This window comes from Abramis brama (genome assembly GCF_963993115.1).
Source record: "Abramis brama genome assembly, chromosome: 6".
NCBI lineage: Eukaryota > Metazoa > Chordata > Actinopteri > Cypriniformes > Leuciscidae > Abramis > Abramis brama.
Window position 1 is genome coordinate 20,576,523 of NC_139968.1, and position 23,796 is coordinate 20,600,318.

The 23,796-nt window shown below is 36.9% G+C and overlaps 1 protein-coding gene across 1 annotated transcript; it reads right to left on the reverse strand.

Moving 5' to 3' along the window:
* Positions 1-3,810: 3,810 nt before the first annotated feature.
* LOC311085533 (granzyme K-like) lies at positions 3,811-5,054 on the reverse strand (the record flags this gene model as incomplete). The annotated part of the gene is made up of 5 exons (XM_084118030.1): positions 3,811-3,939; positions 4,054-4,308; positions 4,501-4,637; positions 4,744-4,894; positions 4,991-5,054. The coding sequence occupies 4 exons, from the start codon at positions 5,052-5,054 to the stop codon at positions 4,292-4,294; spliced, it is 369 nt and encodes a 122-aa protein (XP_083974156.1). The 3' UTR covers positions 3,811-3,939; positions 4,054-4,291.
* Between the last annotated feature and the right edge of the window lie 18,742 nt (positions 5,055-23,796).

The following is a 23,796-nucleotide window of genomic DNA, read 5'->3' on the forward strand; positions in this document are numbered from 1 at the left end:
ATGGTCGAACTTCTTCGGGGCCGTCATCTTGTTCAGAGTCCGAATCAGGTTCAAATTGGTATGGTTGCAAAGACGTATCCCCAGAAACAACGGTCCACGTGCATTGTTTCAGAACGCCCCACAGAACAGAGGGGCGGGGTGAGCAAAGCTCATTATCATTTAAAGACCCATGCATTCAAACGGCGTGCTGAAAACAGAGCTGTTTTTGACCAGGTAAAATGAGTGTTTTCTTACAATACTAATGAGAATTTTTAATTAAAGTATATTACAAACTTTTAATTTAGACCCTAAAGAAACATATTAGCTTGTACAAAAATGGCATTATATGACCCCTTTAAAGTTAATATGATTCTTTAGGGTCTAAATGGAAAGTTTGTAATATATTTTAATTAAAAATTCTCATTAGTATTGTAAGAAAACACTCATTTTACCTGGTCAAAAACAGCTCTGTTTTCAGCACGCCATTTAAGTGCATGTGTCTTTAAATGATAATGAGCTTTGCTCACCCCGCCCCTCTGTTCTGTGGGGCGTTTTACACAACACACGTGGAGTGTTGCCTTGACAACAGTTGAGGGTATATTTTGGAGAAAGAATGGCAGCAGGAGTCTCTAAGGAAACATTTGTGCAACCGTATCAATTTGAAACATGAAAGCATTGATGTTGATCGTGGGTAATATTCCCTTCGAAAACAAAACTCAGCCACTGCGTCTTCAGCGGTTCGGATTTAGGAACATCAAAATGACTGCTGTGTTCGTTATTACACCCAAGAACAGAACACCACAATCGCTTAGACGCCATTCTGCTTTTACTGTCTATGATTCTGCTCCAGCGTATCAACCATGGCGGACTATGATGACAGCTCGCTCAGGGCAGGTCTGTGTTGAAACCAAGCGGCATCATTCTGATCTGAAAAATGAAGCCTACCCGGAAGTGCGAAAAACTGCAATACATCGAAAATCCGCTAGGGCGAGGTCCCAAAAGGGAGCAAATGTCCATAGCCCCCATGTTAAAATGTCCGTTTTCACAGCATAAATTCATGTTTTTACAGGTTGGTCCCATGGACTTTTATTGTATTTTTCGATAGGTTCCGAGTGCCTGACAACCATGAGGGCTGTGAATTTTTTTCTAACTCGTTAGTTTAGATCGTATTTAGATATAAAATGTATGACAATAAGGGCGTGGTTAACTTTGATTGACAGCTTGATTGACAGCTGACAAGGCAGCGCCACGGAGAATGACAACATAAGAAGCGCCATTTTTTAATACAGTTGACGTATAATACTACTGTTTCTGTATCATGAAATGTAGTTTTAAGAGTTTTTCAGGTGAGAATGTAGTTGTTTAAAGCTCAAATCTGTTTTGTTTTATGATTTATGAAAATTGTATCCAGTTGTGAGATCCAGCGATGACCGGGCGCTCGGCGCTCATGTACCCCGCCTGGAACAGCCTTTCCTTGGCTAGTCGTTCTGAGGTTTGCCGCTGACTCTGGCGTCTCTGTAGTGGTTAAATATGAGATATAATTCGTCTTGTGTATATTTAACGGGCGATTTTTGGTCTTGTAAATGTATAATTTGTTCCCTGGCCAATCGTTTTGGCTGAGGGGAAGTTTCATAACTTTAAGCTATTTAACTTTACCGTTGTATGGTTAGACTATATCGAGCGCTGACTTTGTATGTTTGACTGAATTGTTTGCTTTATTTGTATAGCTTCTTGTACCTTTTACTTATACTTTTATAATAGCTAATATTGATAAAACTGAAATTTAACAAAAAGAGACTGGGTTGAGTTTTGTCATTTTAAATTTTAATACAACGAATATGATCTGCATTTTTTTTTTTTTTTACTGCAACATCTGTTGTTTAGTACAAATGCACATATTGCCTGGACCATATTAAAATGTTTAATATTTTTATATTATATTTAAAACGAAAAGAGGCAGGTTTGTGTTTTATATTTTGTTTTGTTTTTTATAAATAGGCAAATGTTATGTGCAGTGAATATCAATACGCGTTGCCTGAACCACATTTGTGTGGCTATAATGTTTAAGATTTCTTTAAATGAAAACGAAAAGAGTTAGTATGGTGTTTTATAACATATTTCGTTGCCTAAAATATACATAGAGATAACCGAAGTAGCAGAGCGAGCTGAGTGACGCGCGCTGCGTCAGAAGGTGGGCGGGGTTAGGATTTTCCAAGATGGCGCCGCCCATACCCCCCATAAACGGCTTCAAACCCGTTCTTCAGAAAGTCTATGGGTGACGTCACAGACGCTTTGTCCATATTTTTTACAGTCTATGGTTGAAACGCTGCTGTCAATTAACAATCGTGCGAGGGGCGTCTGACCGTGTGACGTCACTGTGAAAAAATATTTAAATAATGAAAAGTATTAAAAAGAGCTTGTGACTAAACTGTTTTATGTGTTTGAGGAGCGAAGAGGAGCGTAGCATTTGTCATCGAGTCATAGCCAATATTCTTTTAACTTGCCAAGTTTGGAATGATTTTGAGTCACTTATAAAACGTACATTTGAAAAAGCAACACGTGCAAAAACATCTTAGCGCTTTCAGAGATGGAGCAGCATTTACTGCGAACCGATCGATCCACTCTGATCTTAGTGCTGTGCATATAGGCTACTTATTTAATTAAAAAATTTGCCATTTTGTAAAGAGCAATTTCGGTTTAATTTAGGTTAATTGTGCAGCCCTAGATTAACCTCACATAATATTTTTTTTTTTTTTTTTTTTTTTTTTAAATGCTTACTGACTGCTCAGTTTCTGTCTTATATCCCACCCCTTGTAATGATAAAATCAATGTTATTCACTTCACCTCTCATTGTTTTAATGTTGTGGCTGATCAGTGTATATTAGTGCAACCCTGTTTCATACTTTTAGTGGAAAGATCGGGTACAAATGCTGATTGAGGTATGCTACAATTGTTCCTCTTCACAATCTCAGAAGAGTTTGACTGAAAGATTTCAAAGAAGTAGCAGCTCTCAAAAAGACAATCTAAGGGGGCAGGAGATGGCCACTCCTTTTAATTATTTTTTTTATTTTGACCATTTGTTTTATATATATATATATGAAGAGTTCAGATGCAAAAAAAAGCCTGTAAGTGCCATCTGAAATGTTCTTCTAGAATGATAATTTTTTATCAAGCTTGTTTATTTAAGTTCAGTAATTTCACTTAAATGGCAATTAATAGGTAATTTTCATTGCCATTTAAGTGAAATTACTGAACTTAAATATACAAGCTTTATAAAAATGATCATTCTAGAAGAAAATGTCAGATGGCACTTACAGGCTTTTTTTTGCATCTGAACTCTTCATATATATATATATATATATATATATATATATATATATATATATATATATATATATATATATATATATATATATATAGGCTTATAATATAATTTAATATATTAATATAAAATTATATATATATTTAATATAATTTTAATATATATTTAATATATATTGTAGACTTTGAGCTTAAGAAGCTGAATTTATTATACCATATTTGCCTGATTTTATCCCTGACCAACAGTTTTGAAGTTTTCAGACTTTCCCCATTCAAATAGATATGAGCCATACTTGCATGACTGGAATTTTAGGGTGTAACCAAGATGGCCACCAAGTGAACTAATGTAAAAGGTCTTTTGTGCCCCCCATGTAATATTGTAACTTTATATGGTTGTGACAATGAAGACACTTGGAATGATTGATGCTTGTCATGTGATACTTTATTGAAAGAAGTTACGGAAGCATTCAGTAACTTAACTCACTTCACATTTCTAATTATTTTGCCGATCCAATCGAGATATGGTGAAATCTTAGTATACACATTAGGATATTGAGGTGAATTGCACTGCTCTTTATATCCAAACGATGTGACACCAACTGCAGTGTTTCCATAAACCAAAGGACCTCCTGAATCAAACTGTAAAGAAACAGATCAACACGTCACTAAAAATTAAATATACTGTGTCAGTTTAAACTCATTAATTGACATAACATAATCAAAGTATGTGAATCTTTTTTTTTTTTTACGTACAAGGCAGGATCCACCACCACGGCCTTTTGTGCACATCATATTTGAGAGTGAGTATAACTCTCCCCATCTATAGCTACATTCTGTGTTATTCATTAAATACACATTTGCTTCCATTAGACGATCACTCTTTGGGCCACCAGTCTTCATTAATCCCCAGCCGGCAACACTACAGAGAGAATTTGTTCCCAAGTCTTCGCCTTTCATTGGTAATGAGATCCTTTTAACATTGTTGTTTGCTTCAACTTTTTCCTGTAGCTGTAATTCAAAAACACAACCATTATTAATAAGATTTAGTCATCTTTACTGCAGTTGTTTATACTGTTGTTTGTGTGGTTAGAACAAAAGCCCTGATTGCAAAAGAAATTCAAACACAGTGTGTGTCAGTTTTGTGCCACTGTTTCCTGATCAGATTCTATTTGAACAACTAAAAGTATTACAGTTTGTTACCCTCAAAACTAAGCATGATGTCATTACTATTGTTTCCAAAGTCTGGATGCGGGATGTAAGACTCCACATCGAAGCGATCTGAACTCTTGATCTTCCTTAAGTCATGAGCACCAACAACAACCGCCAGAATCTCTAATCTGTTGAAAGAGAAAGTCATGATAGTAATGTATGTCATTCAGCACACTGTATGGTTGCACTGCAGTTGTTGTGTCATTCAAAAGTGATTTCTAAACAAGCTTTTACCCATTCCAGCAATGTGCAGCAGTCAAGACAAACTCATCAGAAATGAGGAATCCACCGCAGATATGTTCCCTGTTCTTCTGAAGAGAAACCATGTAGGGTCTGGAGTGGGGTTTGGCTTCTGTGCCGTTCACTATACCCACATTCACATGAGCTGAGAAAGAGAGTGCTGTCAGTCAACTTATTCAGCACATACGAATCAAACATCCTTAAAAATCATCATAATTTACTGTAATATAATCAATCTCACCAGTGAAGGTCAGGTGTGGCAGCAGAGAAGCCAGCAGGAGCAGAGAGATGATGATGATGGTCATGATGATGATGACATACAGTTCTCATGGCAAAAACACTGTATAAATATACTGTAAAAGTGGGTGGAGTCACTGAGTTGCACCTAAGTCATTTTTTCTTTTCTTCTTGCAGTATGAGCAACACAGTGATGAAAAGATACTGTTCTTCCGGTATTGCAAGAAGATTCAACTTGATTTAGATGATAAGAATTGAGCATGTATGCATGCATTTTAGTACTTGGATATTTTACAGCCCATAATACAGCTGATGTGCAGTTTGTTACCCTTAAAAGCACAATATCATTCCAAAAAGGCCAATATCTATATTGTGATATGTTTTGATGCAGGGTATACAAGGACAATCCTTCCAATTAGTTAGGCCATGATCAGCACATACGAATAAAACTCACCTCATACTATGGCTTCTTTGAAATACTTGATTCTGACTGGTCGACCCATTCTAAACTGTTGATTTATATTTTAAACGGCATCACTAAAGTAGTTCCAGGCGAGCTTTCACCGCATTAAATTTCCATGTCAATTCGCCAAATTATTTCAGTTATTCACAAGCCTATCACAGCAAAAGAATCAAAAACCGCACTCAGTGCCTATATATGCTCATGGGATGCAATTACAATGAGGATAATTTTTATTATTATTATTATTATTATTTCACTCTAATGGTAAAACACTATAAGATAATTACTATCTAAATTAACAAAATTTTAGACATCGGGCAGAAACCTTGTATCTTCATATTTTGTCATTTTTTCCCCCATTCATCATTACTATTGGTCACCCTGTTTGTTGGTTCTGCTCTGCAAATATCTAACCAGGAAAACGTATTAAAAATAGCTTGTGAATAAACCTCGTATCTCCATTGAATCCTCAAACTCTCGGACAAACCTCATAACTCCACCTTACCTCTATCGTAAAAGAAGTGTTTTGGATCATCTTGCTTTTCTGCAATGCAAGGGTAAATGGTAACACTTTATTTTACAGTGTCCTTGTTACATTTGTTACATGTACTTACCATAGTAATAGCAGTAAATTATGCATAATTACATGCAACTAACCCTCAACCAAATTCTAATCCTACCCTAACCCTATAGTAAGTACATGTGGTTAATTAATATTACTCAGTACTTAAATATATAATTACATTGTAGCAGTGACACCTTAAAATAAAGTGAAACCGGGTAAATAAATGACTGAATGTTTGAATAAGCACAGTGTTTTCTTTACTCAAGAAACTCTCTCTATAAAGGCTAATGTTTTATGTATTTGAGAAGTGGAGAAGACTGCCTTAGTCTAGCATTTGTCGTCGAGAACTTCCTTAAATAGCATGTGCGTGTGTTTCATCCTAAGTTCTATTGGCGGACAAACACGTTTTGACATTCACTGGTCAAAACTCTATTTTAGATTGATCTATTGATTTTGGTTTGGTAGAATGTTAATTATATAATGACACATGCAAGTGTCTGACCATATATAAAGCCACAGTATCAACTTTGACAGCACAGTGTTTAATTATTCAAATATATCATAATATATTAGGTAAATAGGCCTACGGCCCTGCACTGATCAAGCAAATAAACATGACAAACCACAGGATAAAAATGTCAAACTATTAACATTTTTATCTTATTAACAGTTATCTTTTATTATCACTATAGCACATTCTAAATCTTTCTCACGATCTTTCACAGCCACATGTACACACAGACTAGTGCACAGAAAGTTATCAGCTCTGCACGCAATATTTTATCAATTAAAATAAGTTTCACTGCTGAAAAATACATAGTATTTCTCAGTAGCAAGGCGATAACATCTGTGTCAGAGGTTGCTACCGAATGAGCCGCACAAATTCAGGAAATTCACTCTCTCTCTCTCTCTCTCTCTCTCTCTCTCTCTCTCTCTCTCTCTCGACCGAGATTGGTGAGCCCTGTCTTAAATGATGAAAGATTGGGATAGAATGCGTCAGAAGGTTCTACTCAAGTGTACTTTATTTTAGCTTGATAAATCTGGAAAAAAATAAAAATAATTTTGAGTTAAAGAATCTCACTTTATTATACCATAGTTATTCCAATTTTGGACATTTCTGCCTTTGCTCAATCAAAATGAGGTGTACTTGCTAATGTGAAATGACTTTAGCGCCCACCATGTAATTGTCATGGTTATTCTCTGTTTAGTTTGATTTTCATGAAGTATTAGTTTGTTTCTCTTTACTTTCCTGTTTCCTTTGTTCTAGTTTGCCGCCACTTATCAGTTACCATAGATATTCATTTAATCCTCACAGCTGTTCATTATCGAGTTCATTCCAAGACAGCAAAATAGTGTCGGCCCAGATCCGGCCATCATCTGGACCATGTGGAATCCATGTGTACCAGATGTGGGCCGGATCTGGGCCGACACTGCCTGGGTTATCTTGTGTATTTAAGTTCCTTTTGGGTTTCTGTTGGTTGTCCTGTATTGTTTGTGCCATGCACACTGTCATATGTTGTTTGCTTTTGCTAAATAAACCTGGTTGTGACTTGATTCGTGACAGTAATATTGTAATTATATATGGTTGTGACAAGAAACACACTTTGACTGATTGATGCTTGCAATGTGATACTTTAATTGGGAAAAAAATCTGGATTTTTTTTTTTTTTTTGGAAGAATAAAGGAAAACTTCTTCCTTTTTTATTTTCAATGAAGTCACTTAACATTTCTAATATTTTCATAGATCCATGGAAGATACGGTGAAATCTTAGTATACACATTAGGATACTTAGGTGAATTACAGTGTTTAGGGTCACCGAAAGATGTGACACCAACTGCAGCTTTTTCACAAACCAAAGGACCTCCTGAATCCCCCTGTTAAGAAACACAGATCAACACGTCACTAAAATGCCATATCACAATTAAAACTCACTTCATAAAATGATTACATACTTTGCAGGATCCACCGTCGCCATATGCACACATCATCTGTGACTCTGAGTATTTCCATTTTTTTTTACATGTTGCGTTATCCACTATCTTCACTTTGGCCTCCATTAGACGATCACTCCCTGGACAGTTCATTGCCAGACGTCCCCAGCCCGCAACACTACAATCAGGATCTTTTTTGACGATGGATTCTTTCTTTGGTAATGATATCCAATCTACACGTTTGCTTGGTTTGATTTTTTTCTCTAACTGTAATTTAAAAGCATTCATTATTAACGAATAGATTTATCTTCCATTAGATTAAACCACAGTTTATAATTTTCTCATTTTTATATGAGGTTATAGTGCAGGAGCCCTGAAAGTGAATTTTTAGTTATTTTATTTTATTGTTTTGATTTTTTATTATTATTATTTTTTTTCTGCAACTGGAACAAGTGTATATATTTACCTGCAAAAGCATAATGTCATTCTTAATGTCCGGATGCTTGATGTAGGACTTTACTCCGATGCGGACTGAACCCTCACTCTCATTTTTTAGGTTATGTGCGCCAACCACAGCTGTCAGGATTTCATTTCTTTTGAAAGAAAGTAGTATTATTTCTCTCAGTTTTATGCATTATTTTATAAAACTATATTGAGCATACTGATTTGATAACAAAAGTATGTAAACTATATACTACTGTCATTTCTCCATAAATAATCAATCTTTATTGCAGTTCAGACAAAAGTCTTACTTCTTTCGGCAATGTGCAGCAGTCAAGACAAACTGATCAGAAATGAGGAATCCACCACATTCATGTTCCCTGTTCTTCTGAAGAGAAACCATGTAAGGTCTGGAGTGGGGTTCGGCTTCTGTGCCGTTCACTATACCCACATTCACATGAGCTGAGAGAGAGAGAGAGAGAGAGAGAGTGAGTGAGTGAGAGAGAGAGAGAGTGAGAGAGTGAGAGTGAGAGTGAGAGCTGTCACCACACAAGAAACATCTTTATGAGGCCGTTTACACTACACTGTTTTTTTAACTAAAAACTGAACACATTTTTTATCGTTCATTTACATGACAATGCCGCTTTGAGGGCCTGAAAACACAAACTTGGGTTTCGAAGTGCAAGTTCTTGAAAACGATATGGTTATCTTCTCCGTGTAAACTACAAAAATGTGAATTTGTGTCATGCGCATGCGTATTACATGTTCAGTCTAAAGGCGCATAGTTTCTTTACAAAGTGACATCGCCAACTACTGGCCTGGTCTAAATAATAAAGCATTTTTAGTCACTTTTTTCGTAGATCCCTGTGAATGGGGATCGTTTTGACAATGTTATCATCTGTACACAAAAAAATGCAAAAGAAAAAATATCAGTTTTTAGCTGTTGTGGTGTAAATGTACCCTTAGTAATGAATCAATATGCAGTTCAGTTCAGTTAGTCTCACCAGTGAAGGTCAGGTGTGGCAGCAGAGAGGCCAGCAGGAGCACAGAGATGATGATGATGGTCATGATGAAGAAAATAATCAGTGAGCTCTCATGATAAAACACTGTATCAATATAAGGGTTGGTGGAGACAATGAGCTTTTTTTTTCAGTTTGTGGATGAGTAAGTATTTTTCTTGTTAATCCTTGTGGTCTCATTTCAGGTCATAGAGGGTTTGGCCGAGATCTAGAAGTACTAAGCAGGTCAGCATACATTTTGTTACTTGAATATTTTACAATTCATAACCTTAAATGTCAGTATAAATTGATGGAAAACCAACATAATAACCCAGGTGCTGTATATATGTATATATCTATGTGTGTGTATATATACAGTATACAGTACCCCTCATTTGTTTCTCCACTAGAAGTACGTAATGTATGCAAGATAATTTGTCATTTAGGGTATGCTCAATGCATCTTTTTATCAACAGTTCTAAACACCAAATTAGGGTTCTTTGGCTTGTAACAATAGCAGAACCCTTTTTGGTGCTAAATATAACCCTTTTTATATGTTTCCATAAAGAACCATGCTTTTAAAGTGTTATAGGGCCTTAATTATGTTATAAATAACCTTTGAAATAATATTTTATTTTCATTAATATTATTATATTTATATTATTAATATTAATATTATTCTTATATATTATTTATTAATATTGGTTTTTTTTTGTCTTTTTTTAGTTACTCTTTATCTGCCTGTCGTATAATATCTGTATATGCAGGCCGTTCTCATCCCAAGGCGTCATAGTACTGACGCTGTTGACATTTCGTCTGCATCAAACGCACATGGCACCCTTTATCGTCAATATGAGACTCAGATAGATATGAGCCAGAAGGCGCCTCCTAGCGGTCTAACCCTAAACCTACCCCAGAACTAAACCTACCCATATCCTGTGCGTGTCATATTGACGCTAAAGGGTGCCATGTGCGTTCGATGTAGACGAAATGTCACAAGGGTCAGTATGTGACGTCCAAGGATGAGAATGCGTTGGTATATGACATTCTTCTTTCAGACGAATACATTTGGAGTTATATTAAAAAATGTCCTGGCTCTTCCAAGCTTTATAATGGCAGCGAATGGCTGTTTGACTTTGGAACCATCAAAGCGCAAAGTGCTCAATGCATCTCCGGGGGTTAATAAAGTCCTTCTGAAGTGAAGCGATTAGTTTGTGTAAGGAAAATATCCATATTTAAAACTTTATCGACTAAAATAACTAGCTTCCGGCAGACGTTACATTAAAAGAGTAACCCTTGAACTTGACGCACAACGTAATGATGAATGCGGTTGCCCAGCCCTGTTTGTTTGAACCAAACAGGGCTGGCCGAAATATAGGTAAATGTTCATTTGTTTTTTTGCCTTATGTGTAATTTATATGAAAAACATTTTAAATTAAAATACAGACACTTTTAGGAAAAGTCAGGTACCGGCTGGATTTTATTTATTTTTTCAACAAAGTTATTGCAGATATAAAATTCAAAATGGTCAAAATGACCGCCATGGCACTTCTAGTGTTAATTACAAGCTTTTTTTCATTGCTTGGTTGTGAACTTTATTATATAGACAGTAGAACATTTATAGTTAAAAGTTAAACAGGCTCTTTGATGAATAGCAGCTATTGAGTAAAGTAGAGAAGGCCCTAAAAACAAGGTTGTAAGTTTTGTTTGTTCAAAACTGTAACATTCGTTTGTTCGTTGTGTCAAGTTGCAGTTTGTTTGAAATAACAAACCAGTTCACCCGAAGGAAAACTCGATGAAGTGCTATTATAAGACATCCTGTCATAGCTTTTTGGTACATAACGGCTACCGTAGATGCAACACACATTTGAAAATGCGAGGCGCTGGAGAGCACTATTTGTTTGAATGTAAAATACTATTTCACCGCTAGATGGGAGAAATTCCTACACAATGTCCCTTTAATCATGAATAGATGCTATTTGATGGACTTCCAAAGACATACAGCCATTCACTGCAATTATAAAGCTTGGAAGAGCCAGGACATTTTTTAATATAATTCCGATTGTATTCGTCTGAAAGAAGAATGTCATATACACCTAGGATGACTTCAGGGTGAGTAAATAATGGGCTAATTTTAATTTTTAGGTCAACTATCCCTTTAAGATGGAATATCAAAAAGAGAGAGAGAGAGAGAGAGAGAGAGAGAGAGAGAGAGAGAGAGAGAGAGAGAGAGAGAGAGAGAATGGATCCTTTTCACAGATTGTGATTCTCTCTTATGACAACTGTAATTGTCTTGATATTTTTCCCTTCTTCTGGAAAGTCATGGCAATTCTATCATGGCTCTTTTCTTTTGTTATTATAGCAAATGGGAATACAAAAAAAATATTTTATCTCATCTCCATTTCACTGCTATAGAAGTTTACCCAACTATGAGGACTTCTACTGAGAACAATAGAAATGTTAGAAGTCTTATTTAGACAGCTGGGGATGTTGACCTCTGGTGTTGAGTTGAAGTAATTGCAGGTTATGTTGGATGGATGACAAACTTGTTCCAAATAATATTCATTTAGGGTTAGGGTTCAACTTTAATAGATACATTTATCAAAATTAGAGGAAATAACGCAGGAAAATTTAGAAGGGAAGGGACGTGTATCTATATATTATAACATAATGGTAAAATATAATGAATCAACATTAGATTCAACATCAACATTAACTCACATTGCTACGGGCAAGTGGAAAGACTTTATTGTTCAGTAATGGGAACCATATATGAACATGATGAAGCATTTGCGCCATATGATTCTAAAGAAGCATGCAAACTTTTACAGAGATCGGGCCATAAGTAGAGCTATTACACTTTAAAAGGGGGAGGGGGGACAACAAAAAAAACATTTCAGTGATAAATGGCCTGAAAGTGCAAAAAGTGGGTTTTTTTTCCCTCTCTGATGTAAGTGTTTACACAGGCTTGATAACGATTTTGTAATTAGCAGCTCAAGCATCAAGTGCTGAGACCCTATAGTTTTTTGTTTTATATGTCTTTTTTATTAGGGGTTCAAGCACATAGCACTGAAACCCTATTGTAATTGTTAAAATTTCCAAGGATGAGCATTCTCACCTAAAACTGATCGGGCAGACCAAACCAAGTCATAGAGACTTGAAACTTTGAGGGCTGGTAGTACTCACACCATCTACAACGTCACCAGGGCCCACCCTGATCGGCCTGATGGGAGCGCTACATATTCGACTGCCGCACGGTATTTTGGAGTTTTTGTAAACTAGTCCTAGGTTTTTTTGGCCCGATCCTGCAGCAAGATTCTCTGGAGTCAGATTGTCAATAATTATATCAAAAAGTTAAAATTTCGATTAAAGGTGGGTTATGTGATTCTCTTTTTTGTCCATTTTTTCAAAATCACTTGAAATCCTGTTCCTAACCCACTTACAGCCACTGAGTTAGAAGCACTGAAATGAAAATTAAGCAATTTAATCATCTGTGGAACGGGCAGGACTCGAAAAACTCCAGCCAATCATTTCCAAGACCATCTAGAATCATTGGACAGTAAGTTTGTCAATCAAACGGTCGTACCATACCCCCCTCCCCCCATCATGTCCATGTTCTTCGAATGGGTGGAGTCAGGGCCAGCGTTGGAGGAAAGAAGGTAGGACCATTTGAGTTGTGTATCTTCAAAATCTGCCGGCCGTTTTGCAAATCCCATATCCTACCTTTAATGGTCTCTAAAACGGATAACTCGTGAACGGAATGAGATATTGAAAGCACATGTGTATGGGCTCAATCTTTGGTCAAGTGAAAATAATCGTGGCGATCGGATGCTTGGTGGTGCTATAAACAGAAAAAAATACAAAAACCACAAACCAAAAGTGTCATGCAGTATCTTGGTCCAAGGTGCCATGGTTGTTTATGAGGACATTTGCATATCTCGAAAAACATGGCTGCCATCGGCCAATGAAGTTTGAGCACCTATTAGATGAGGTTAATGTTGGCCGATCAGAACGAAACTTGGTGGGCATGTTCGACTCATGGCCCTAGAGGCCTGTAAGAATTTTGAAAGAAATCACCACTAGCTGGTGCAAACGAGTTTTACGCCTCTGTAATCACGTGGTGTTTCACATATCCCCCCAATATTTATATAATTTGATAGATCTCCTCATACTGAACAACTTTTCCTCATTCAAATATTGCTGTCAATCAATTTTCTCATTAAATATTCACAATTTTGTTAAAAACTTACATTTGCTAACTAGTCTAGGTTTTTTGCCCAACCTCAATAAAACCAACGCAGTGAAATAATCTGGACACTCTAGATCAATAATTATCAAAAGATGTTTAACTTTAACCTTTGGGGAGCTATAACAGGGTCATAAATAATAATGGGCCAGGCAAAATATTCTCAAAAGCCTATAAATCCTATAGGAAAACTCAAAACTAGGTGCTTTTATAAAGATCGGACCATAGGTGGCGTTATAACTGTTAAAAAGCTTTAAAAACCATATATTTCCTATGGTAAATTGAATGTATTGGCTGTAAATGGTCTTTTCCATCTATGATCATATGATAATATTCATATAATTTGTTATATCTGCTCATTTTGAACGACTTTGCCTCAAGAACCACTGCTGTCAAACAAATCGTTCATTAAATATTTGAGAATAATTTAAACAGCTGTTGTAAACGGAGCGTTCTTTGATCGTTGACACATTCACATTGTTGAAAATAAATATCCACATTCCTAGCATTGGGATCCTTTGGAAGGTAATGTTATTTTTAGTTCTAGCAGAGAGACTCGGGAGATAAAATGATATAACGAAGCATATATTTATTAACAGCCCAGCAAGCAATTATTTATAAAGTTCTTTGGCATAGGCCCCGTCCGTAGCGCGCAATCCGAGGGTAGTGGAAACTGCATTTCCTGCCTGAAGATGAAGGCAGGGGCGCAACCGACCCCTGGGAGGTATGGGAGGGACCATCCTGGTGGTGGTGGGGAGGATGGAGGGGAAGGGACCATCCTGGTGGAGGTGGGGAGGATGGAGGTAATTGTCAGCATCTTGTCAGATTGTCAGATTATGCTCCGTTATATAAACAACCCAGTTTGCTGGGTACATTTTTTTATTTATTTATTTTTACTCAAATCCTGGAGGCCTTTCCAGGACTGTTTTAATTCAACTTAATTTAATTTAGACTAAACTAAATGTTTTACTTATAAAATATTTTCTTTTCTTTTCTTTTCTTTTTTTAATTTCAGTTTTCCCCCCTTCAAGTAGATATGAGCCGTACTTGCATGACTGAAAATTGAGGGTGTTGCCATGATGGCCACCAAGTGAACTGCTAATTGATTTTAACTTCAGTTTTTAGGTTTCTTTATTCTTTCAGAGAAGATTGTGAAGGTATGATGAAACCATGATTGATTTTACTTTTAATTTAGTTTAGTTTGAATATTCTTATGAAGATTTCAGATGACCCAAAACCTGTGAAGAGATTACGCCAACCCCTACGAAGACTTCAGATAATGCCAACTCTGAATCAACATGCATCACTCCCAAATTTTCTATATATAGTAATCATTATGATCACAACTTGTAAACTGTAAAAAAAAAAAAAAAAAACGTTGCTGCCTTAAATTTTTTAAGTACAATCAACTTGGATGTTTATGTAATTTCAACTTAAATTACATTAAACTGACGTAAAAAAAAAATGCTGAATTTTTTTTTTTTTTTTTTAATTGCTTAACTCATTTTGATGAGTTAAAGCAATGTAAAAACATGATGTCATGACTAATTTGTCATAATTTTTTACAATGTAATAATTGCTTTTATGAGATCCTTGTATCTGCCTAAATTAATACAAGATATCAGCTAACTGCATGATTTGTATTATTTTAGCACTGTATATTTTTGTCATATGGACATTACTTTCACAGTCACCTCTGATAACAGATTACTCTAAATAGTAATGTAGAAACAAACATGTATTTTTCTGTAAAGCTGCTTTGAAACGATAATGTGTTGTGAAAAGCGCAATACAAATAAATGTGAATTGAATACAAAATGCATGATTTTAGCTTAGAAAAAAATTACAGTCTTACTTCTTTCGGCAATGTGCAGCAGTCAAGACAAACTCATCAGAAATGAGGAATCCACCACAGATATGTCGAGAGTTCTTCTGAAGAGAAACCATGTAAGGTCTGGAGTGGGGTTTGGCTTCTGTGGAGTGCCCTCTAAAAAATAATTCTGTGGCTTAGTAAATATTACAGTAATATTTAAGTTTATTAACTGTCATTAAAGGGATAGTTCACCCAAAAATGAAAATTATGTCATCATTTACTCTCCCTCAAGTTGTTTTAAACCTGTATGCATTTCTTTCTTCTTCTGAACACAAAAGAAGATATTTTGAAGAATGTCGGTAACCAGACAGTTGATGGATTCCATTGACTAAAAAACCCTCAATACTGGTTACCGACATTCTTCAAAATATCTTCTTTTGTGTTCAGCAGAAGAAAGAAATGCATACAGGTTTGAAACAACTTGAGGGAGAGTGAATGATGACATAATTTTCATTTAAAAAGTGAACTTACAGAAATTAACTGTTGGCATATTTGTTTCATATCAATAATGTCCAGTTTGTCCTGTTGGACATGACACACAGCAATACTGTTAAGTGTCACTTGTGCCATTGTTCTGAGCCGTGTTTTCAGTCAAGCACTGACACTTCTTTCAGCCTCAGTTGATGAGACTGGGATGACAAGGGTTTCAACTTCATCAAACATTCCTCTCATTTCAACAAGACCAAGCAATGTTGTGTTTTATGTTTTATGGGGAGTGGACTTTTTACAGACATAATGATTTTATACTGTACAAACGGTATATTATATCCCCCTACACTAACCCTGCCTATCACAGAAAACTTTCTGCATTTTTACATTTTCAGCTGTTTTCCAGAAATAAATAAATAAATCCCCACAAGGACAAGTATCCATCTTTGTGGTGACATTTTGTCCCTATAATGTAGTGTTACACACACACGTAAGCATACACAATCTCTCTCTCTCTCTCTCTCTCTCTCTCTCTAGCGATTGTCAAACTAACGATTGTTCGCCACTTATCCCGCGATTGTAATACAGTAGTAAAAACTGATTTGTCCCGCATTTTTGTGCACAGAACTGTTGATTTCTCCCTAGCTTACCGCATCTAGGTTTCCTTCGGAGGAGCATTGCCGCTTCACAACCAGAGCCTCTCACAAGTTAGAAAAAACAAAGCCAATCAGTTTAGCGATGTGTGTTAAGCAGGCGGGACTCATAACCGTTTGTGTACCGTGAATTGCGCATTTTTCACAGAACGCTCTTGTAAGAGATTTTAATCTAAATAAGATGTTTCCTGATTAAATAAAATAAGCCCAATACATTAAAACCACAAGACACAACCGGACAACAGTGGTTATATATAAATATATTTTAGGTTTTGATCGAAATTATTGTTAGGGACATAGTCATTGACATTGACAATAGACATTGTCAGTGTCACTGGATATTGGTAGGGACACGTCCCTAGCGTCCCTACTAAATTCTACGCCCCAGGGCCTGTATCCCTAAAGATTCTGAGAATCCTCTCAGAGAGCTCCTAACTTAACCTAAAAATTCCTTGCCAGGAGTTTTAGCTTAGAAGTGATTCCAGAACATTTTCAGTGAACTCTGAGCAAGGAATGGATGGAAAATCCTATCTTAGTGAGGAGGTGTGGTTGACCCCGTTGCTAGGTATGAGTCATCATTTCAAAAGCCGTGATTGGTTGATCCTACAAGTTTGATGAAAATGAACTTTTGGTGATAATGAGCAAAGGATGTACCCTCAAATCAATAAACATAATTATACACTCTAATCTTATGCAGACTGTAATTGTAAATAATATTTCACATTCAAGAAAATATCTGGAAAATGAATAGTAAGCTGTAGGGGTTATAGCCTAACATTAGAATCTAAAATATATGAAAACTTAAGCTCATTACACCCTGTTCAAATAATGATTTGTGTCTTATTTGCTCATATTAATATCCTAGCTGGCATATTTTGTACTTTCACTCCCATATGGACCCCATTGAAAACAAGATGGCCTATCTCAAGGGGCAGTCTTTAATGAAGTAGAAATTGCAACGTTACAACTCAGTGTGGTCTTAACGAGGGTAACACAGCTCAGCTTTTATCAATGTCTGTGATTGCTGGCTGGTCTATTTATGAAGGCTTGTTAACAAATATCCTACAAACACAGAAAATGGAGAAAAAAAAGGAATCGCAAGCCGAACTGGACTGAGGAGCAAGGTTTGTTGCTCTAAGGAGATCCACCACAAACATGATTCCTGCACGATCCAATCTGTAGCGTCTCAATAATTCCCTGTCATCCAGTGTTTGCAGGACATCTCTCCTGCCTCCTCTGTTGGCCATTTTGTGCAGCTGTTTAGGGGAACTCCTAAGCCACTAAAAGTCCTCTTCCCTGCTCTTAGCAGATCTCGCCTTAGGAGCCCTTTTAAGCGCTAGGAATCTTGAGGAATAGCTTTTATATTAACTGGGATTTTCGTGTCACTTTTAGGGGAAATTCTAAGAAAACGTCATGACTCTGAGAATTTTCTTAGAATTTGGCCGCTAGGAGCCACTTTTTGCACAAAAATTCTTTAGGGATACGGGCCCTGGGCCCGTATTCATAAAGATTCTAAGAATCCTCTAAGAAAACTCTTAATTTAGCTTAAAAACTTTTACGTAGGAGTCTTAGCTTAAAAGCGATTCGGGACCGATCTGAGAGCAACTCTGAGTAAGGAAAAGACAAAAACTTTTATCTTAGTGAGGAGGCGGGGCTGACCCCGTTGCTATGTATGACACAATCTTTTGAAGACTGTGATTGGTTGGTTGTCCAAGAAGGAAAAAAAAAGTGATTTTAAGTATAGGGTCTATTCTAAGCCTTCACTTTGAAATTACATGCGTAATTTTTCCTATTTGACCGTTCTCTCTCACACACACACACACATTATATATGTGTATATAAATCCTTTTTTTTTTTACCATGCTGTTAATTTCCTATAAGGTATTTGATTGCTTAGAATGATAAAAAAAAATGAACTCTTTCCAGTTACACTGATTGTTGGCATGTCTATTTAAGTGGTGGTTTGAATGTTGGTTTTAATGTATCAAACATGGAATTTTCCCAGTTGCCAAATATCGTAATGTAGTGATTACTTTCATTTCTGGCGCTATGGCATTTCTGCGCTGTGTCGGAGATATTAGCGTGTCTCTAATAAGATCAGTCACAAACATGATCCCTGCACGATCTAATACAGTGAGGAAAATAAGTATTTGAACACCCTGCTATTTTGCAAGTTCTCCCACTTGGAAATCATGGAGGGGTCTGAAATTGTCATCGTAGGTGCATGTCCACTGTGAGAGACATAATCTAAAAAAAAAAAATCCAGAAATCACAATATATGATTTTTTAACTATTTATTTGTATGATACAGCTGCAAATAAGTATTTGAACACCTGTCTATCAGCTAGAATTCTGACCCTCAAAGACCTGTTAGTCTGCCTTTAAATTGTCCACCTCCACTCCATTTATTATCCTAAATTAGATGCACCTGTTTGAGGTCGTTAGCTGCATAAAGACACCTGTCCACCCCATACAATCAATAAGAATCCAACTACTAACATGGCCAAGACCAAAGAGCTGTCCAAAGACACTAGAGACAAAATTGTACACCTCCACAAGGCTGGAAAGGGCTACGGGGAAATTGCCAAGCAGCTTGGTGAAAAAAGGTCCACTGTTGGAGCAATCATTAGAAAATGGAAGAAGCTAAACATGACTGTCAATCTCCCTCGGACTGGGGCTCCATGCAAGATCTCACCTCGTGGGGTCTCAATGATCCTAAGAAAGGTGAGAAATCAGCCCAGAACTACACGGGAGGAGCTGGTCAATGACCTGAAAAGAGCTGGGACCACCGTTTCCAAGGTTACTGTTGGTAATACACTAAGACGTCATGGTTTGAAATCATGCATGGCACGGAAGGTTCCCCTGCTTAAACCAGCACATGTCAAGGCCCATCTTAAGTTTGCCAATGACCATTTGGATGATCCAGAGGAGTCATGGGAGAAAGTCGTGTGGTCAGATGAGACCAAAATAGAACTTTTTGGTCATAATTCCACTAAACGTGTTTGGAGGAAGAAGAATGATGAGTACCATCCCAAGAACATCATCCCTACTGTGAAGCATGGGGGTGGTAGCATCATGCTTTGGGGGTGTTTTTCTGCACATGGGACAGGGCAACTGCACTGTATTAAGGAGAGGATGACCGGGGCCATGTATTGCGAGATTTTGGGGAACAACCTCCTTCCCTCAGTTAGAGCATTGAAGATGGGTCGAGGCTGGGTCTTCCAACATGACAATGACCCGAAGCACACAGCCAGGATAACCAAGGAGTGGCTCTGTAAGAAGCATATCAAGGTTCTGCCGTGGCCTAGCCAGTCTCCAGACCTAAACCCAATAGAGAATCTTTGGAGGGAGCTCAAACTCCGTGTTTCTCAGCGACAGCCCAGAAACCTGACTGATCTAGAGAAGATCTGTGTGGAGGAGTGGGCCAAAATCCCTCCTGCAGTGTGTGCAAACCTGGTGAAAAACTACAGGAAACGTTTGACCTCTGTAATTGCAAACAACAGCTACTGTACCAAATATTAACATTGATTTTCTCAGGTGTTCAAATACTTATTTGCAGCTGTATCATACAAATAAATAGTTAAAAAATCATACATTGTGATTTCTGGATTTTTTTTTTTAGATTATGTCTCTCACAGTGGACATGCACCTACGATGACAATTTCAGACCCCTCCATGATTTCTAAGTGGGAGAACTTGCAAAATAGCAGGGTGTTCAAATACTTATTTTCCTCACTGTATATAGCTTCTTATTAACTCACTGTCATCCATTGTCTGCAACACATTTCTTCTCCTTCTTCATCTTTCTGTCATTTTCTCCTCTGCTAAAGAAACTCTTAAGCCTCTTAAAAGTCCTCATCCGTGCTCCTAACAATGTTTACCTTAAGACCTCTTTTAAGGGTTAAGATGCTTTCTGAATTACTTTTTTCTTTACTAGGATTTTTTCTTCAATTTTAAGAGTAAACGCCCACATTTCTAAGAATTTTCTTAGAATTTTGTCACTAGGAGCTACTCTTTGCATTAAGATTCTTTATGAATACGGGCCCTGGTGTTTTGGGCTGAGAGTTGGCACACCTCTCAGTACATCATTTGCCTCTGTTGAAAACCAAGTATGCATACTTCTCTCTTTCCGGGGTGCAAAGTGTTTTCCAATTTTCCCGGAACCATCCGTGCTCGTTTTCAAATGTGGAATAACACAAAATATGTATCATAAAGCTTAGAATCTCAGCTTTTTAAAGCATCCAACCACTTCAATCAACTCAAAACGAGTGCTGACTAGTCTCTCTAAACCGGAGTGTACCGCCCGCGGGCGCCACCTAGCTGCGAAAATATTCATTATCATATTTTTCAAAAATATTGCCTTGATTAACACAAAAATGGTGTCATTTGAAAGCTTAGAGTCTGATCTTTACAGTGAATGTAGCCAATTTGAAAAACTCCTAAGTATTGCTGAGTTATGTGCTGATAAGTAGTCTATAAAATACTTTTTTGTACTATGTACTGCAATGTGTCAGAAACATCATACATCTCATGAAACATTCAAAAATAGTTGAAAATGGCACTTTATTTTTTACACAATATTATTACAATTAAAATGAGCCCAAAATGAACTTAATCTGTTGCTTTTATGACAAGATATTCTTCATGGTGAAACAATTTAAAAAAATGCCCATGAGAGGGCGTCAAGCACTCAACAAAAAGACTACCTTTGTTCCAAATGCTGTAATTTTTGATTGCTTTATCCAATCACCACACAATTTTATCCAGATGCAGCTCATATGTAGAGGGAATTCCCCAAAATTTTCCTCCTACCTTATTTCCTTCCTGAGTTATTCCATGTCAAGTAAGAAAGATATGCATTATCATAATAAAAATTATATATATTTTTTGTGTTTTTGAAGTTATGAGTCTTTAGTTTTGTGTATGTCACTGTTACGTCCCCTGATGGCTTAGAGGTATGAGGAAGACGTTCATAATTAAAAAAAAACAAAACAAATTAAACACTTTCCTATAGTTTTGATCTCCGGGAAGTATTGTGGGCGAATGACTCACTGACAACAAACTACTGCAAACAGGTGGTTCGCTTTATTTTCCATACAAACAGAAATTGAAATAAATGTAAACAAACAAAATAAACTTATTTACAGCTATATACAACTTAAGCAAAATAATTGAAAAGTAATAATTGAAATAAGTCACAGAGAGAAAGAAACTGAGCGGTGCTAAACAAACAAAATAACAAAACCAAAACACACACTCTAACTAATAATCCCCACTCTCTAAACTAACTAAAACAAAAACAGAAAATAAAGAATTCTTCAGCGCTTAACACGCCATAACTAAAACTTTACTAACTAACCAAACCAAAATTACACAGTTGCACACGCTCCTTCCCTAATGTGTCTAACAATTGTTATGCTACGTGAATGCAAGATGTAGGTCACGTGACATACTTCCCTTTTCTTTTCTCTCCGGACTGGTACAATGGTAGATCAGGTAAGGAGTCCTCTGAGTGAGCAAACAACACAATCCAACAAGAAAACAGGCAAGCGAACCACCACAAAGTCAGTACTCTACAACAATAGTAGCACAAGCCAACAAACGCTCCAAGCTCCTCCTCTTCCGTCCTCCAGAATGGCTTAAATCCTGAACCATAGCCAATGATTGGTTGTCTCCGACCAATAGCAGCACCTAAAAACTTAAAGATAGCAGAGAGCGGGAAAACAGGAAGAAACCAGAGAATGTCTAATAAGGGGAGAAGTTTCACTCTCAGTAAACTTCCGGCTTCTGAACTGGTTGCAGTTCCACTCTGATTCCATATGAGGGCGCTCACAGGACGAGTGCAGAATGAATGGAGGTCTATGGCGCTATACACATCAAAATCCACTTTTCTCAGGATATAATTTTTTGTCTAGTAATTTGAATGTTGTATTCGAAAGGAGATGCAAAGAAATTACACATTGCTGGGTGTTCGATTTTTTAGAGTCACTTATTTGCTTTAAAAAGTCTTTTAAAATGTCAATGACGTCATACACATCGTACGACCAGAGATGCTGCTTTACGGCAATCCTTCAGTCACTCTGTTGCGTTCGCGCTCTGCACTTTCTTTTCACTCGAGGCATCGACAACACAGCTGATACAGGTAAATACACGTGCTAGAAGAGTTTTTGTTTTGTTTGTTTCTGGGCCCGCTTCGGATGCCACGATGCCATCAAGCGGTATCTCTGGTCGTAATCAGTCCTTCACTGACCAATCAGTGTTCATTAGCAGAATGCTAGCGTGTTATGGGCAACAACAACTCAACCTGTAAGAAATCGAAAGGACATAAGTTCTCGTTCATTCAACTTTCGACCTATAACCCATGTTGAACTTGCAAAACCTACAATCAAATCTGACATTTCTCAACGGCAATCGGGTGAAAGAGACACATTTAGCCGTCTAGCCCCATAGACTCCCATTCATTCTGCACTCATGGACGATCGCCCCCAGTGGAACTCTGGTGGAACTACAACCAAAACTCGGTACAATAGGACTTAATAGGGAGTGGGTAGGCTCTCCGTAGACGGGCTCTGAAGAAACCAACAGCAGAGGGGAGCAAAGGCAGCAACAAATGACAAAAAGGGGAGGGAAGAAAACACTGGCACGTAACAGTCACTCAGAAAACAATTTTTTTTTATTGCCTTCCAAATGTGTGAGGACTAAACAAAAAGACTACCTTTGTTCCAAATGCTGTAACTTTTGAGTACTTTATGCGATCACCACAAAATTTGATCCAGATGCAGCTCACATTTAGGGGAACTTCTCCAAAAAAGAATTTTCCCCCTACCGTATTTCCTTCCCGAGTTATTGCATGTCAAATAAGAGAGATATGCAAAATCAAAATAAAAATTATATATATTTTTTTGTATTTATCAGCAGTTTCTCGGCAGAAGAATGTCCAAATGTAATGTAATTTATATTTTCAAAAATCAAATGATACCTATCTTTTGACTCTCCTTGTTATAGTTTTGGAGTTATGAGTCTTTAGTTTTGTGTGTGTCACTCAGACAAAACAACTCTAAAAAAGCCTTCAGGGCTTAAGGGGTTAAGTGAAATTACTGAACTTAAATATACAAGCTTCATAAAAATGATCATTCTAGAAGAAAATTTCAGATGGCACTTACAGTTTTTTTATCTGAACTCTTCATATATATATATATATATATATATA